Below are 15087 nucleotides of genomic sequence, written 5' to 3'. Positions count from 1 at the left end.
GTAGGATCCTACGGTCTTGGCGTGCATCCGTGCGTCGCTGCGGTCCGGTCCCAGGTCGACGGGCACATGCACCTTCCGCCGACCAATGGCGACAACATCGATGTACTGTGGAGACCTCACGCCCCACGTGTTGAGCAATTCAGCGGTACGTCCACCCGGCCTCCCGCATGCCCACTATACGCCCTCGCTCAAAGTACGTCAACTGCACATACTGTTCACGTCCACGCTGTCGCGGCATGCTACCAGTGTTAAAGACTGCGATGGAGCTCCGTATGCCACGGCAAACTGGCTGACACTGACGGCGGCGGTGCACAAATGCTGCGCAGCTAGCGCCATTCGACGGCCAACACCGCGGTTCCTGGTGTGTCCGCTGTGCCGTGCGTGTGATCATTGCTTGTGCAGCCCTCTCGCAGTGTCCGGAGCAAGTATGGTGGGTCTGACACACCGGTGTCAATGTGTTCTTTTTTCCATTTCCAGGAGTGTATTTTTCGACATAATCACCGTTTCTTTCGATGCATTTTTGTATACGCTGTGGCGGTTTTTGTATGCCCATGTCATACCAGCTCGCCGCCATGCTGTTCAGAAAGTTATGAACCTCTACTGTCACCTCCTCGTCGAAGCTGATTCACTTTCCGGCCAAATGTTCTTTTAACCTAGGAAACAGGCGATAGTCACTGGGCGCCAAGTCAGGACTATAGGGTAGGTGGGTGATCATGTACCAGTGAAACTGTTTCAGGAGAGCAACCGTTTGCCGAGCGATGTGTGGGTGAGCGTTGTCATAGAGAATGTGTACGCCCATGCACAACATCCCTCTTCTCCGGTTGTGAATTGCCCGTTTGAGTTTTTTCAGTCTCTCACAGTACCTGTCAGCGGTAACTGTGGTACCAGTGGCTCAAAAATTCAACACTGTCTCCGCAGAAATTGACGGTCTCCCGCTCCTTTGTTCGTCGTGAATATCGGTCCGACCAGCTGCAAACTCTGGACACCACTTACGAACATTTTTGACACCCATGCACGACTCACCATACACTTCCGTCAATCGGCGATGGATTTCAATCGGCGCAGTGCTCTTGGGGTTCAAAAACCGAATAATTGCGCGCAATTCGCACTTGGCAGTAACATCCAAAGGGAGCTCCATTCTCAACGGCTGCCAAGCCAAGACGGAGCGCCTCACCGCGGCGTGCACATCTTTGCACACAGAGCCTGAAGCATTCCACATGTAAGTGTGACCAACTGCCACGCAAACAGAGTTCTGTACTTATAAAAATATAGGAGACTTTACTTTTGGGATTACCCTCGTACAATGCTATAAAATGTGCTAGTATCCTTTCCCATTTAGCATTTTCTGAAGTGATAAAAGGGATTACATGAAAAAAAACCAACATAGTAGCACCGTTTCTCTGTTTTTTGCTGTCGGCTCTACACATGATGGCAGGTGACGTTCTCCAGGCACTCACCAAATTCAAATCCTGCCATCGGATTACCACGTGCTACACCGTGGTTCATCGCTCCAAATCGCTCATTTCCAGCCATTTACTGTCAAATGGCGTCGCTCTTTACCTCACCTCAACCGTCGCTTAGCACTAACTACAGAAATGCGTGGCTTACGAGGAGCTGTATCTCATTCCATGCGCACAGTCATTATGTTGCTGGCCTGCTGGTAAAATTTTGGAACTCACGTGTGATTCCTTCCCCTGAGTTCATACGATTTTTTTACAACCACCGTTCGCAATGCTCAACGGTCCCCGTCCGTCGACAGATCAGGTTGTTCCTCCGCGTTTCCACTACACAATCACGTCACCAACAGTCTGATTTAGAAGGGTTAAATTGTCCTGATGGATGTGCTCCTCAGGTGACATCCACTGACTAGTCCCAATTCGAATTCACTGAGGTCTTCTGCTGCTACTGTTTCTCTACTGACAACCCAATAGTTCCCGCGTCGTTTTACACTGTCGGGTCCGCATCTCGTGACATCTAGTGGTAAGTTCCGTGTAGGGGTGTCTGGATACTTTTGATTATCTATTGTAATTGTGTCATATCATGCTAGGCATAAGGTTTGACAATGATACCAAAACAATTTAAAGAGGGACATTTCATGTTAAGCAGAGAGCAACAGCGACCACACACTTTGACAACAACTTCATTACAGTCAAAAAGCCTGTAAAGAGTTTTGTGAGTACACTGACTGAAACTGAGTAGTCCAATATTTATTACAACTCCTAGAGATTCATCACATAATGAATACTTAGTGATTAAACTTCCATTCCATTTGTAACTGATGTCGACGATCATCAGTACGAGATATGACCCGCACGAACACGAACTGACTTTTGCTTTGGTTGTGGCATGGATGGAAACGGCCTGTGAAAGTCGTCTTGAGGAATATTTCGTGTAGGCTTTAATGGACAGCTTTCAAGAAAGTAAATAACTGCATTATAAAACACATAGCTGTGCAATATTTTTTTATTGAAGAAAGGAGATTTCTGTAAAATATCAGACCAACCTCTGGTCTCAAAAGCGTAGTCGAGTTGCTCGTGACACCCGAAGATGTCTTCAGTTAAAAATTATGCTGAGTCAGTTCATAAAAATCGTTGCCTGGGGCCTACTATGAAGGTAATTGTCTCCTCATCACATCCAGTCGTGTTCTGTAGGTGACAGACCAGGAAACCAGGCAAATCATTCAAGGATAAGTACATTCCTGAAGGCATCTGTGGTGTGATCTACAGTGTGGGGTCTTACATTATCCTGCTACAATATGCTATTTTGTATCTTGGTCATGTGAGCCTGTACGAGTAGGTAAATGGTGATAATTATTGAACTACATGAAAACAAAACGTAAATTAGTTACAAACTACGGCATATGGCGTGATGCAGACGAATAGCGAAATTCTGCAAGACTCCGTGAATTGTCGAAACACCGATACTGTCGATGACGTCCTGAGTGGCTGTTTTCAGCTCAGTAATGGTTTTGATGTTATTGCTGTACACCTTGACTTTAAAACAGCCCACAAAAAGGAGTCGCATGTGTTCAGATCCCGAGAATATGGCGGCCAATCGAGGCCGCCCTATTCTGGGTACCCCAGAGCCAGCATTCGGTACCCAGAGTGCTCCTCCAGCACATCAAACACTCTCCTTCTTCGATTGGGTTGAGCTCCGCCTTGCATGAACCACATCTTGTCGAAATCAAGGTCACTTTGGATAATGGGGATGAAATCATCTTCCAAAATTTTCACCTACCGTTCGGTAGTCACTGCACCATCAAGGAATATCGCACCGATTATCCCGTGGCTGGACGCTGCACACCACAGTCATCCGTTATGGGTGAAGAGACTTCTCGGTCGCGAAATGTGGATTCTCAGCCCCCAAATGCGCCAATTTTGCATATTGACGAACACATCCAAATGAAAGAGGGCTTCGTCGCTAAACCAAACCATGCGTGCGCATACTAATTCCCACAACGCCCCGCGGTCAACAGTGCAGTTTGAACGTCCTAACGCAAACTGTTCAGAAGTTAAGCCGATTTTATTTCATGTAGTTCAGTAATTGTCACCCTGTATGTGGCGAGACGATACTCGTCGCTACACGCGCATGCAAGTCTCTCTCTCTTTCTCTCTCTCTCTCTCCTCTCTCTCGTTGCTCACTGTCCCACTTATACAATACGCCCTCTCCATCTCTCACTCATCCATAAACACCCCGAACCGCCTCGAATGATTTTGTTGTTTCACTAGCTACGCTTGGCTCTATAAACCTGTGCCATGCAGCACAGAATACAGTTCCTACTCGAGTTTGCGGTCGCAACGCGAAAACAATTCAGCACCGTGACTCTACGTTACCACCCTCGGCTCACCGATATTCGATTAGTGTTTGTTGTGGACTACAGTTGTAAAATTCTGTATCTTGTGGTGATATTATCCTGTGTTTGTTCTACTTTAAAATTAAACTGCTGATTTCAAAGATAGAATGGAACTTTGGCTTAAAGGTGTTGTAACAAAATCTTTCATCGAAAATTCAAAGGTGATTTGCCTGGAAGATACGGTACCAACCTCAAAGATTTCTGATCGAGTCTATGTGATCCAAAAAGATGATGCAACCACTTCAGACTTTGTGTTTGCCTACAATACGGTATCTAACGACTTACTAAATGTGAAAAAAGAAAAGGTCTTACGTCAATCCCGGATTTATTTTTAACGGTTCACCGCACTGAATGTTACGCAGAAAGCACCTTCCGAATACTTCCGTGGTATCTACTAAGATGCGCCGACAATTAGAAACTGTTTCAAAGACCAAAATGAAGAAATTTTTAAACGTAAGAAAGAACAATTATTAAGAAGTCAAAATACTATTAAGAAAGTGACCCAAACTGTGAGTCAAGGCGCCACAGACGCATCATATTTGATCAGCTATCGCACTGCACATGCAGCTGGAGTGCATATTATCGCTGAGATCTTACGAAAACCGCATGTGGCAAGCATAACACAATTTATGCTAAATGAAAGATCTGCGAAGCATCTTCCTGCAGTGCCGCTTTCAAACGACATTGTTTCGCTTCGAATTAATGATCTCGTAGGCTCTATCAAACTAGTTCCATTTGGTTCCTTCAGCACAACAAATTCGTCGGCAGATGTTGTTGGACTGGTCGTCCGGCTGATAATTGTACGAAACCCATATCATTTACGAGAAGACGGCTTACTTACGTTCGCATCACTGCCTACTGAAACTACCCAAAAATAAATTTTTAACACGATTGGGAGTTTTTGTAGAAAGTAACTATCTCGATTGGAAAGATTGTATAGATATTTGAACAGATAGGGCCAAGGCGATGGCTGGTGAAGGAGCAGGAGCGGTATCACCAATTAAAAGGAAAGAGCCAAACTGCAGTTCCAGGCATTGTATCCCGCATACACAAGCACTTGTATTAAAGAAGATACTGGCAGATCTAAAACTGGTTCTCGATGAATCAGTGAAAATAATCAGTTACGTTAAATCCCACTCTCTGCAGTGACGATTGTTGTCTATATTGTGTCAAGGTTATAGGAACAGACATAAAACACTACCGTACTGCCTCACACCGAGGTTAGATGGTTATCTCGGGGCAAGATCTAAACAAGATTATTCGAACTAAGAGCTGAATTACAAACTTCCATGAGTGGCATTTCTTTTAAATCAAGAGACCGTTTTAGCAATGTGACTTGATTGTTCAGACCAGCTTCTTAGGCAGACATACTTCGAAAAATTAATGAAATAAATATATGTTTACATGAAAAAAACAACGGCATCAATATTAATAACAAAATAACCGCCTTAAAAACCAGATTTCTGGATTGTTTGCGTTGTAAAGAGAGAAACAAGAAAGATTTTCACACTGAATGTGTTCGTTGGTGAGACTGCAGAAGTACCAAATGAAATATTTGAAGAACCAGTCCAGTGTCTCTATGGTATGTGTACATATTTTGAGATGTATTTTTCTGAAGAACAGAATTCATGGGGCCAGAATCCTTCTGTAAGAAATTAGCAGAAGCTAGAAAATACATCAAATTACATCTATGAATGCTTTTTAGAAATGATCTCAGATTCAAGCACGAAACCATTGCTCAAGACGAGGTCATTTGATGATTTTTGGTGAAGAGTTCGTGATGAATATCCACATCTTGCTACACTGGGTCCAACTGTTCTTTTCCCGTTCCCAGCAACACACTTGTGTGAAACGGGATTCTCAGCATATGTAGCTATAGAGATAAAATACAGCAATAGACAAGATGCTGCACCTGACTTGTATCTTCGACTGTCTTCTGTTAGGCGTTACATTAAACACTTGGTCAAAAATTAAAATAATTTGATGTTGTTGTTGTTGTGGTCTTCAGTCCAAAGACTGCTTTGATGCAGCTCTTCATGCTGCTCTATCCTGTGCAAGCCTCTTCATCTCCGAGTAACTACTGTAACCTATATCCTTCTGAATCTCCTTACTGAATTCTTCTCTTGGTTTCTCTCTAAGTTTTTACCTCCCACGCTTCCCTCCAGTACTAAGTTGGGGATCCCTTGATGCCTCAGAATGTGTCGTATCAACGATCCCTTCTTGCAGTCAGGATGTACCAGAAATTTCTCTTCTCCCCAGTTCTATTCAGTACCCTCCTCATTAGTTATGTGATCTACCCACCTAATCTCCTGCATTCTTCTTTAACACCACATCTCGAAACCTTCTGTTTTCTTCTTGTCTAAGCCGTTTATCGTCCATGTTTCACTTCCATACACGGCTACACTCCATAGAAATACTTACAGAATGGACTTTCTGATACTTAAATCTATACTCGATGTTAACAAAATTCTCTTCTTGAGAAACGCTTTTCTCGCCATTGCCAGTCTACGTTTTATATCCTCTCTACTTCTACCATCATCAGTTATTTTGCTGCTCAAATAGCAAAACAGATCTACTACTTTAAGTGTCTAATTTCTTAATTTAATTCCTTCAGAATCACCTGATTTCATTCGATGACATTACGTACTCCCTTACCTTTCATTAAATGAAAACAATTTTATCAATTTACACTATAACCAATACAGCGTTATTTTGTGTATTGTATTATTGAATGTTTGTATATTGCTGTAGAAGTGAGTAGTGTATAAAGCACCTCTTTTTGTATCATGTAAATGATTATAATTAAAGGATGAACATAAAACCATGGGTTGCTTATTTTAGGACTTTGCAAAACATTTAGTGTTTCAAAAGGTTTAGTCACCAAAAAAACTGAAAACCTCTGGTATATAGCACCGCTGCTTCCTGTGACATTTCATCAGTTCGGTTGCGTGGACGTTCAGCGACGGCCTGAGCACCATACGTAGAAGTGAGAGTCATCGCTGAACACCACAGAATGCCACTCAGTGACATAGTTGACAGTTATTCTATATCAGACAAGTCCTTGTTGTTTTTGGTATGGTGTCGGTGTTAGATTAGATTCTACACAGTTCACAATAAACTGGCCCCGACGATCCGTGGTGACACACTGCCTGTAACCTCTGCTTGGATCTCAGCAGTTGTTATCCGTGTTTCATCAGAGCCGGTAGAACCGTCCTAGCATTTTCTCGTAGTGTAGTTCTTCTGGAAGGACTACGTCTGCTCTCCTTGCCACACTGTTGTCTAGAGTCCATCTACAGTCAACTGCCTGTGCGATCTGTCGGTACGATTAACCCCTGAATCTCATGCCAATGTTTCGACCTTCTGCGAATGTTATGTTGCAACTGAAAAGCTGCAATAACTTTATACAAACCCAGCAATCATTATGTACTCAAATCTTTCTTCATTTGTAGGAATGGTTTTATTCTGCACTGGAAATAGCTCTTAGAAAGATATTATTTTAATCGACATACTTCACAGGAATATACATAGTGAAGTAACTTCAATCACTTCTCGGGCTTGCTTCCGAGACGCATGCCTGATAGACAATAGATTCGATTCATCTGGAAAATTTGAAGAAACACAGTCGTATCTATTTGATAACATTCGGTCAGGGCGTTTATGGTGTAACATTTTCCATATCTGCCAGGCTATTTTAGATCGGACAGTCATTTTCAATTGCGCATGAGATGAATCTTGGCCTAAGGGTGCGTTTTAATCTCGGAGGTAATCAAATGAAAATGAGGTAGGCTATATAACGAGCACGGCACGGACGTTGGTAAAGCAAGTAGATGTGTGTATAGAAATGCCCTCTATTTGGAATCAGAAGGGAAAAGCACGAACATTCACCGCTGTGCCATTTGTCTGTTACGTCTGTTAGACAAGCTCGACTTGATGTCAGCGAGTCTTGTGTGCGTAGACTTCACTATGGAGGCCGGGTCAGAGAACAGCGAGGTGTTGCGCAGGTTTTGACTGCGGGAGAAAGAGTGAAATTCATGGCCGAATGTCTGCTGTGTACGGCGAACATAGTATGTCACGTGCGGGTGTGTTTGCGTGGAATAAATTATTCGAGAAGGTCGGGTATCATTAAAAGAGAGCAGTCGGCCAGCACAAGCTCATCGTTTCTATTGACCATTCTTTATTTTTATTAAAAATGAAACTCCTCCAGCTGTACTTAAGATTTCATATTTATTTGGCTACTAGTTTCGACGTTGCATCAACGCCATCTTCAGGCCCGTACACTTTGATGAAATCAATTGTGTGTTGCTGAGCACTAGAAGTCCGTGGTGAAACCAATACGTCCTCCATATGGATGGCGGGCAGTAACTAGTTACTACAGCTGGAGGAGTTTCATTTTTAATAAAAATTATACCAGCTGATGTCCCACCATCATCCAATTTAAATATGGATGTACGAAGAGAAAATTAACCATTCTGTCATTGCTGCGTTGGAACCGGCATTGAGAAATGACCGACGGAGGAGAAGGAAGGCACCAGCGGCAATATGCTCCTATCGGAGCACCAAAAATGCCAGTATATTCCTGTTTATTTAAAAGACTGACTGAAAAGTGGGATACCACCTGCCTCATTCTACCTTCCTCAGTATCTTTAAAATTTTTCCCAAAAATTTTGGCATGCGAACATATTCGCCCCTTTTTTTTATCATGCAACTCACCTCAAATTCCATCAAGCTCCCCTAGCTGTAACTCACTCCCACCCACTTGTCAATTACCACGTCGCTCATAGCCATCCACTCCCATTTGCCCTTTCTCACTCACTCACTCAGCGCAACTGAATGTCAGTATCTCTTTATGTCTCTCTGTCATATTTCCTGTGTCACAGCCACAGTCCCCTTGGGTTTGTTCTACTTCTACTGTCTCCTTTCAATGTCATTATATACCCCATGCTCTCTCTTACTGCCTCTGGCACTGTCTCATTCACTCTTTTCCTGGCACTGTTCCGTTATTGTCAGTTACGTTCTACTGCGACTGTGTCCCTCTCTCTCTCTCTCTCTCTCTCTCTCTCTCACTCACTCCTGGTGTCTCCTTTGCTCTTTCTACAACATAACCACAGTATAGTATCTTCTAGATTCATTACTTTTCCGTCTCCTTGCCACTGCCACTGTCTTCTTCTCTCTCAGTATAAAATGCGGAAATATGTTCGCATACCAAAAATGTTGGGAGAATTTTAAGGGTGCTAAGGAAGGTAGAATGAAACAGGTGGTATCCCACTTTTCAGATAGTCTTTTAAATAACAGGAAAGAATTAGCATTTTTCGAGCTCCGATAGGAGCATTTTCCCGTTTGTTCCCTTTTTTCCCTTACTGCATCAGGACATGTCGCTCATTCGAAAAGAAATGTATTGGTCATTAAAATTTAGGCAGTTTACTTACGTGAAACTGATGTGACGAAAAACTAATTTTACCCTGCAGATCTGATGCAATTTGCAAAATATTTTGCATGTGCTTCAGTACTACAACATGGGCTTCCCAAATGATAACGGAGGCACTTTAAATCTTATTTCTCTGTGATACGTCACTTTATAAACTCCATTTTCGCTTCACACCGGATCTTATGTATGTATTTTACGTGCTCAAGTACAGTAAATTTGAACCTCTGTATTTCGAAAACGGATAAAGATATCAAGAAAATTTTCAAATTTGTTCGAGATCAGGATCTTAGAAATATATCGTAAAAATTACAGCCATTTGTTGTACATAGCCGTCTCGGAATCCGCGGCTTGGGGTGGTTCTCAATAACGGATAAAGAATTTTAAAGACGTATAAACGGCTTTTCTAGAGAAATGGGTAGAGAATATACCTTTAAAATTGGAGCAATTTTCTGCAATTATTTATTCCTTAGATTTCGTGTCTTAGTGCATTTTACATCTAGAAGTGGGGTTAACTCTGAACCTATGTATCTCGAAAACGGACAAAGATATCAAGAAAATTTACAAGTTTGGTCGAGATCGGTATGTTAGGAATACATCACAAAAATTTCAGCCTTTTTCTGTGTGCAGCCATCTCGGAATCCTCGGCTGGGTTTTAGTCCGTTGGTGACGGCGAAAATATAGTAGAAAAAACTTTTGTGGTTTTCCGATGAACCGCCCATGAACTAATCGTGCCTCCCATCAAGCCCACCGTCAGCCACATCAAAAGCAAAAAGAATTAACTGATTAGTTCCATTTGCCTAATCAGGGGGAAGTGTTTAATATTCATACTTTAATCCCGTACTTTAGGATAGTGACACTAACACGATTCTTCTGGTGTTGAGCGCATACCGATTAAGCTCATGTACGGGATCAGTCACAGTATCGCTCACACCATCTACATCTACATTATACTCTCTAATTTCTCGAATATCTCGTCGTGGTCGTTTCGCGATATGTATTTGGGATGAAGTAATATGTTGTCCGGCTCTTCCCGGAAAGTGCTCTCTCGCAATTTCAACAGTAAACCTCTCGTGATGCAAAGTGATATTGCAGAGTATGTGAATTTCCGGAAAATCTGTGCGTAGTGGGCTCCCAACAGTCTGGCAGAGGAGATATATGAACAAATTAGCTACATCACTGCAGCACCTAGAACGATATCACGATGAAGAATATTCTTTCCTGTCCCGTTTTGTCACGGAAGATGTAACACCGTGTCGTGATTATGAGCCGTTGAGCAAGTGTCAGAGCCAACAATGGAAGCACGTGGGTTCATCTTCACTAAAGAACGGGAAACAGTGCACGACGACTCCGGGAAAGCCATGATGACCGTCTTCTTTGACTGCACGGGTCCGCTGCTCATTGACTTCCTGAACACGGCAACACAATTGACGCTCAGAGGTAGGTGGACACACTGTAAAAACTGAAGCGGCTCTTCGAGTCCAAACGCCCAGGAATGTTGAGGGCCGGCATCATTCTGTTGCAGGGTAATGTCCACCCACATGTTGCCAGAAATGATTCGACTAGAGTGTAGAACTTTCGCTGAGAAGGCCTTACACATCCTCCTTACAGTCCCGATCTCTTCCGAGACGATTTGCATATTTTGGAGCCCTGAAGAAAGACATTCTTGGCCATCGATTTGCTTCGAAAGAAGAGTTGCACTCCTGGGTACAGTCATGGACCGTAGGCAACCGCAAACATTTTTCCGTGAAGGCACTAACCGTCTTGTCTCACAGTAGGGTATACGCATTAAACAGTTAAGGCGATTACTTTGGAAATAATAAGTAGTTTACTTACGTTTTAGGGCTCCGTGACCCAGTCGATGAAAATGGAATCCTTATAGGATCACTTCATTGTTCGTCCGTCTGTCCGTCTGTTAAGACCGCTTTTTCTCAGGAATGGATTAAGGTACCAAGTTGAAATTTATGTCAAATACTAAGGTCTACGGTTCGTTGGCGGTGTAAAAAATTTAAGCTTCAAAGTCAATCCAGTCAAAAGAACGGCCATTTATGTCACATATTTTGGAACTCGTGAACTCACTCATCAAAACCTATAGCATAATATTTATACACATGTTTAAGTTTGTCCGGAACCGTCAGAGCGCGAGTCCTACTTTCACCTGTCCGGTTTTTTTCCCAACTGTCTCGTTTTTTATTTTATTTTTATTTTTTTACTATCCCTTACATAATGCGAGGTTCCTGGCAATAGCTATGTCGAAGCCATAAACCAAGACGCATATCATTGGTTGTTAAAAATTACAATCCAGTCGAAACCAGTACAGGCACAAATATATTTACACCAGTAGACTATATTGCGTTCTGTCGAGTACTCAGAAAAACAGGTTGACGTCGTAGTTACTGAGAACAGTAGAAAGGGTGCAAAAACCTTTAACATTTATTACCCTGATAAAGTACTGGCTTCACAAATATTAAGTATTAATACTAAAGTAACGTTACGCCCTCCTCCTATACAGAGTTTTTTTGCACAAAACATGACGCTCTAGACCTCGTGATCAGTACTGTCTCGTAGCTAACTCGGGGAAGGGAGTGAGCACAATGTATCAGCTCGTAGTCGTAGGAGTCCTCCATATTCTTCAAAAAAAATACCTAATTCTTTTGAGGCTCCAGAAGCATTTATATCATATGAGAATTTTATGTGGAACGTCTCCAAAGAGCCAACACTGCACCACTTATTTCAGCCATAACTACTTTTGAGCATTCACATCTGATTCTCATGTCTCTTCTGTATAACAAACTAACGGATCAGAACTAAAGGTAACCACCATATGTAACAAAACAAATCGTTAAAACCCAAAACTTACTAAGATTAGATGATGTATAATCATTAAGAAAAAAAGGCCCAAAAGCATTCACTATAATAAATCGTCTAAATAGCGCAAAATTAACTGTAAATAGGAGCATACATAACTGTTAAATTACTTTATAGATCAGGTAGTCCATTATTTTGCCTATTATAAAACGTATTAACGATCACCTCTTGCATTTAGTACGTAACCTAATTAATAAAGCTGACGACATAGGCTGGGAAAACCGGAAAACAGTCGTGTGTAAAGTACGAAAAACTACGTCCCTAAAGAACGAAGTTTTGCTGTTACGTATCTGGCTACTACATTTTTCAGTTTCCTTCCATTGTGGATGAGTACTTATAGTACTGACGGTGACCAACTTTTCAGGTACAAAGTGATGAGGCGCTGCTGGCTGGAAGAGCCGTCCGATCGGCCTTCTTTTAAGGAACTGACGTACACGTTCGAGAAGATGCTAGAGGACTCAGTGGAATACCTGAACCTGGACGCCCTTGTAGTTCAAAACTACGCTTACTTCAATTCAACGACTCTCTCACAAGATAAACTAAGTAAGTCCATATTGCTGTTTGCGCGCGCGCGCCTAGTTTGTGTGTGTGTGTGTGTGTGTGTGTGTGTGTGTGTGTGTGTCCGTGTCTGGAATGAAGGAACACAAAATAAATTACAGTTTGAAAGATTCACTGAGTTTTCGTATACTGTGCTACATCATAAACGATTTCGATTTTTCTTACGTCACTACAAGATACGAGGGCTATTCGGAAAGTAAGGTCCGATAGGTCGCGACATGGAAACCACAACGAAGATCCGTTGAAGCTTTGCACAGATGCGTTGAGCAGTGTGTCTAGTGTGCCCGTCGATCGCGTAAAATCGCTCTTTTTAGTTCCGAGTGCAGCAGTGCTCACCTCAAGATGCCCAGAAGATAGGTCTCCCACCAAGTACAACTCCTTGGTGAGAGATTTCGCCTGATTTCATTCAGCCCACATAACGTAACTGTCACGCATTTCCTTCTTCATGACAGTTCTCGGCCGCACACTGCAGGGACGCTGAAAACGCTCCTGCAACATTTTTGATCGGAAGTGAGTGGCCAGCAACCGTAAAATCCGGACTTGGCTCCATCTCCGCTTCTCCGCTTCACGTGAACCAGTGGCTACAGAGACAACATTTTAGCACAGACAACGAGCTGCAGCCCACTGTAGAGAATTGCCGGAAAACACAGGCTGCTACCTCCAATGACGAGGGTATAGGAAAGTTGGTACGAAAGTACGACAAAAGTCAGAGTCGGAGCGGCGACTATGTAGTGAAGTAGCTGGAAGATGTAGCTACATGTTGCAAATAAAACATTTTGATTTTCATCGTAGTTTCCATTTCGCAACCAATCGGACCTTACTTTCCGAAAAGCCCTCGTAGAATTAGCAGTTACAACATTGGCTAGTGATGGATATTTATTTAATTTTCTGTTAGTACATATGAAGTATTTAGTAACACTGCATTACGTATATCTAATGCTATATTTTCATGTCTGTTCAGGTACTGATGGCCTAGAGCACGGAACAATGATGACAGTACCACTGGATGTGATCAAAGACATTATGCCACACAGTGATTCCTGGCAACAAACTGAATTCCATGAAGGCCTGTTACCCAGTTCGACCGAAAAGCAAGAAGAGTCTTCACTTTTTAGTACTGTGGGGAACAGTTATTTGAGCCCTGTACGAATAGTCAAGAGTAAAGCACGTTTGTCACCTTACATGAACATGGTTGGAAGAAGTGAAGCTGAAAAATCAAAGTTAGATAGTGGGAACAGTGTCGTGTCCTACACGGCTGTGAGTGAGGTTTCCAGCCCTTCCTCCTCTAATATGACGACGTTGTAGAGGGAAGGAACACGAAATAGGAGCTCTACAAACGATTCGGGTGAGATCAAAGTGTAATACAATCGTTTTTATGCCTCATAAGGTTTCTTTACAACCTTATTCTTTTAAAGGCTGCGTCTATTCCATTTTATTGCGTGTTAGTTGCTATTCCTGAATGTCTGCGTACCTGTGTGTGACCTGTTGGACAACAACCCTTACACATGCGAAGAACATTTTTTAAAATAAAGTTTTACACATCAGAAAACTGAGTTTTTTTATTGAAACATTCCCTCACCTTCTTGCAATTATCATAATTGTATAAAGTATGAATGCTGTTTCCCATGACATATAATGAAATATATCTATTACACGTATCTCCTGTCAGTGACTGTTTCATGTGAAAATCTGTTCACTCCCAAAGGAACAACAGCGTATGTGATGTTTTCTGTCAAATAAACACTCACTGGATACTGGTACTTCATATTCTCAGGCATCCGATGTAAGTAAATTTTCACGGAAGAGCTTACGATTTTCTGTAAGTGTGCTTTCTAAGGAGAAAAGTATGTAGTACATCTTAAACGTTTTAGAAAAAAAGTGTGTTACAAATAAAATGAATCAAGCGTTAACTTTATAGGAAGAATAGTTTTGTTCTTAAAGTAATCGTATTTTTTTTCTTTTTCTCAAATTCTGTCATCAAATTCGTTATTCTGGACGGTTTATCGGACCGAAAGTTCGCTGTTCGTATACGTTCCATAGTAATATTGAAAGTTATTGACGGCCAGAGATCGGTATTATGGGGGTTTCCAGAATTGCACTTCAATCAGAAATGTGCTTTCTGGAAAAACTGGGGCGAATGTATTTCCTTACGGGGACTTCGTGCAAAAGCAAGTATTATTTTTATCACAAACACACAATATCAGATCAATGTAAGGAATGTCCGTTGTCATAAAAAGGTGCAAAACAATACTTAAACGTAAGTGCTACACACAGCTGCAGAACACGCTGTGACTGCGAAAAGACAGTCTCACTAACCTGCAAAAAGTTGCCAGTAATGCGCTCAGAACTAATAACGTTTCCTAAATATGGTAGATGAAAGTGAATA

The 15087-nt window shown here is 42.2% G+C and overlaps 1 protein-coding gene across 1 annotated transcript in view; it reads left to right on the top strand.

Annotated features, from left to right (window-relative positions):
- The window catches only part of LOC126155175 (proto-oncogene tyrosine-protein kinase receptor Ret-like), a 241641-nt gene extending 227408 nt beyond the window's left edge, over nt 1-14233 (top strand). Inside the window, exons 18-19 of the mRNA XM_049916212.1 lie at nt 12508-12686; nt 13663-14233. Coding sequence (XP_049772169.1) covers nt 12508-12686; nt 13663-14006 — 523 coding nt within the window. The 3' untranslated portion in view covers nt 14007-14233. The remainder of the gene's footprint in view (nt 1-12507; nt 12687-13662) is intronic.
- Nucleotides 14234-15087: the final 854 nt, after the last annotated feature.

This window comes from Schistocerca cancellata, chromosome 2 (assembly GCF_023864275.1).
Source record: "Schistocerca cancellata isolate TAMUIC-IGC-003103 chromosome 2, iqSchCanc2.1, whole genome shotgun sequence".
In the NCBI taxonomy this organism is placed as follows: Eukaryota; Metazoa; Arthropoda; class Insecta; order Orthoptera; family Acrididae; genus Schistocerca; species Schistocerca cancellata.
The sequence above is the reverse complement of the archived record's forward strand: the minus strand, read 5'-3'. Positions and strand labels throughout refer to the sequence as shown.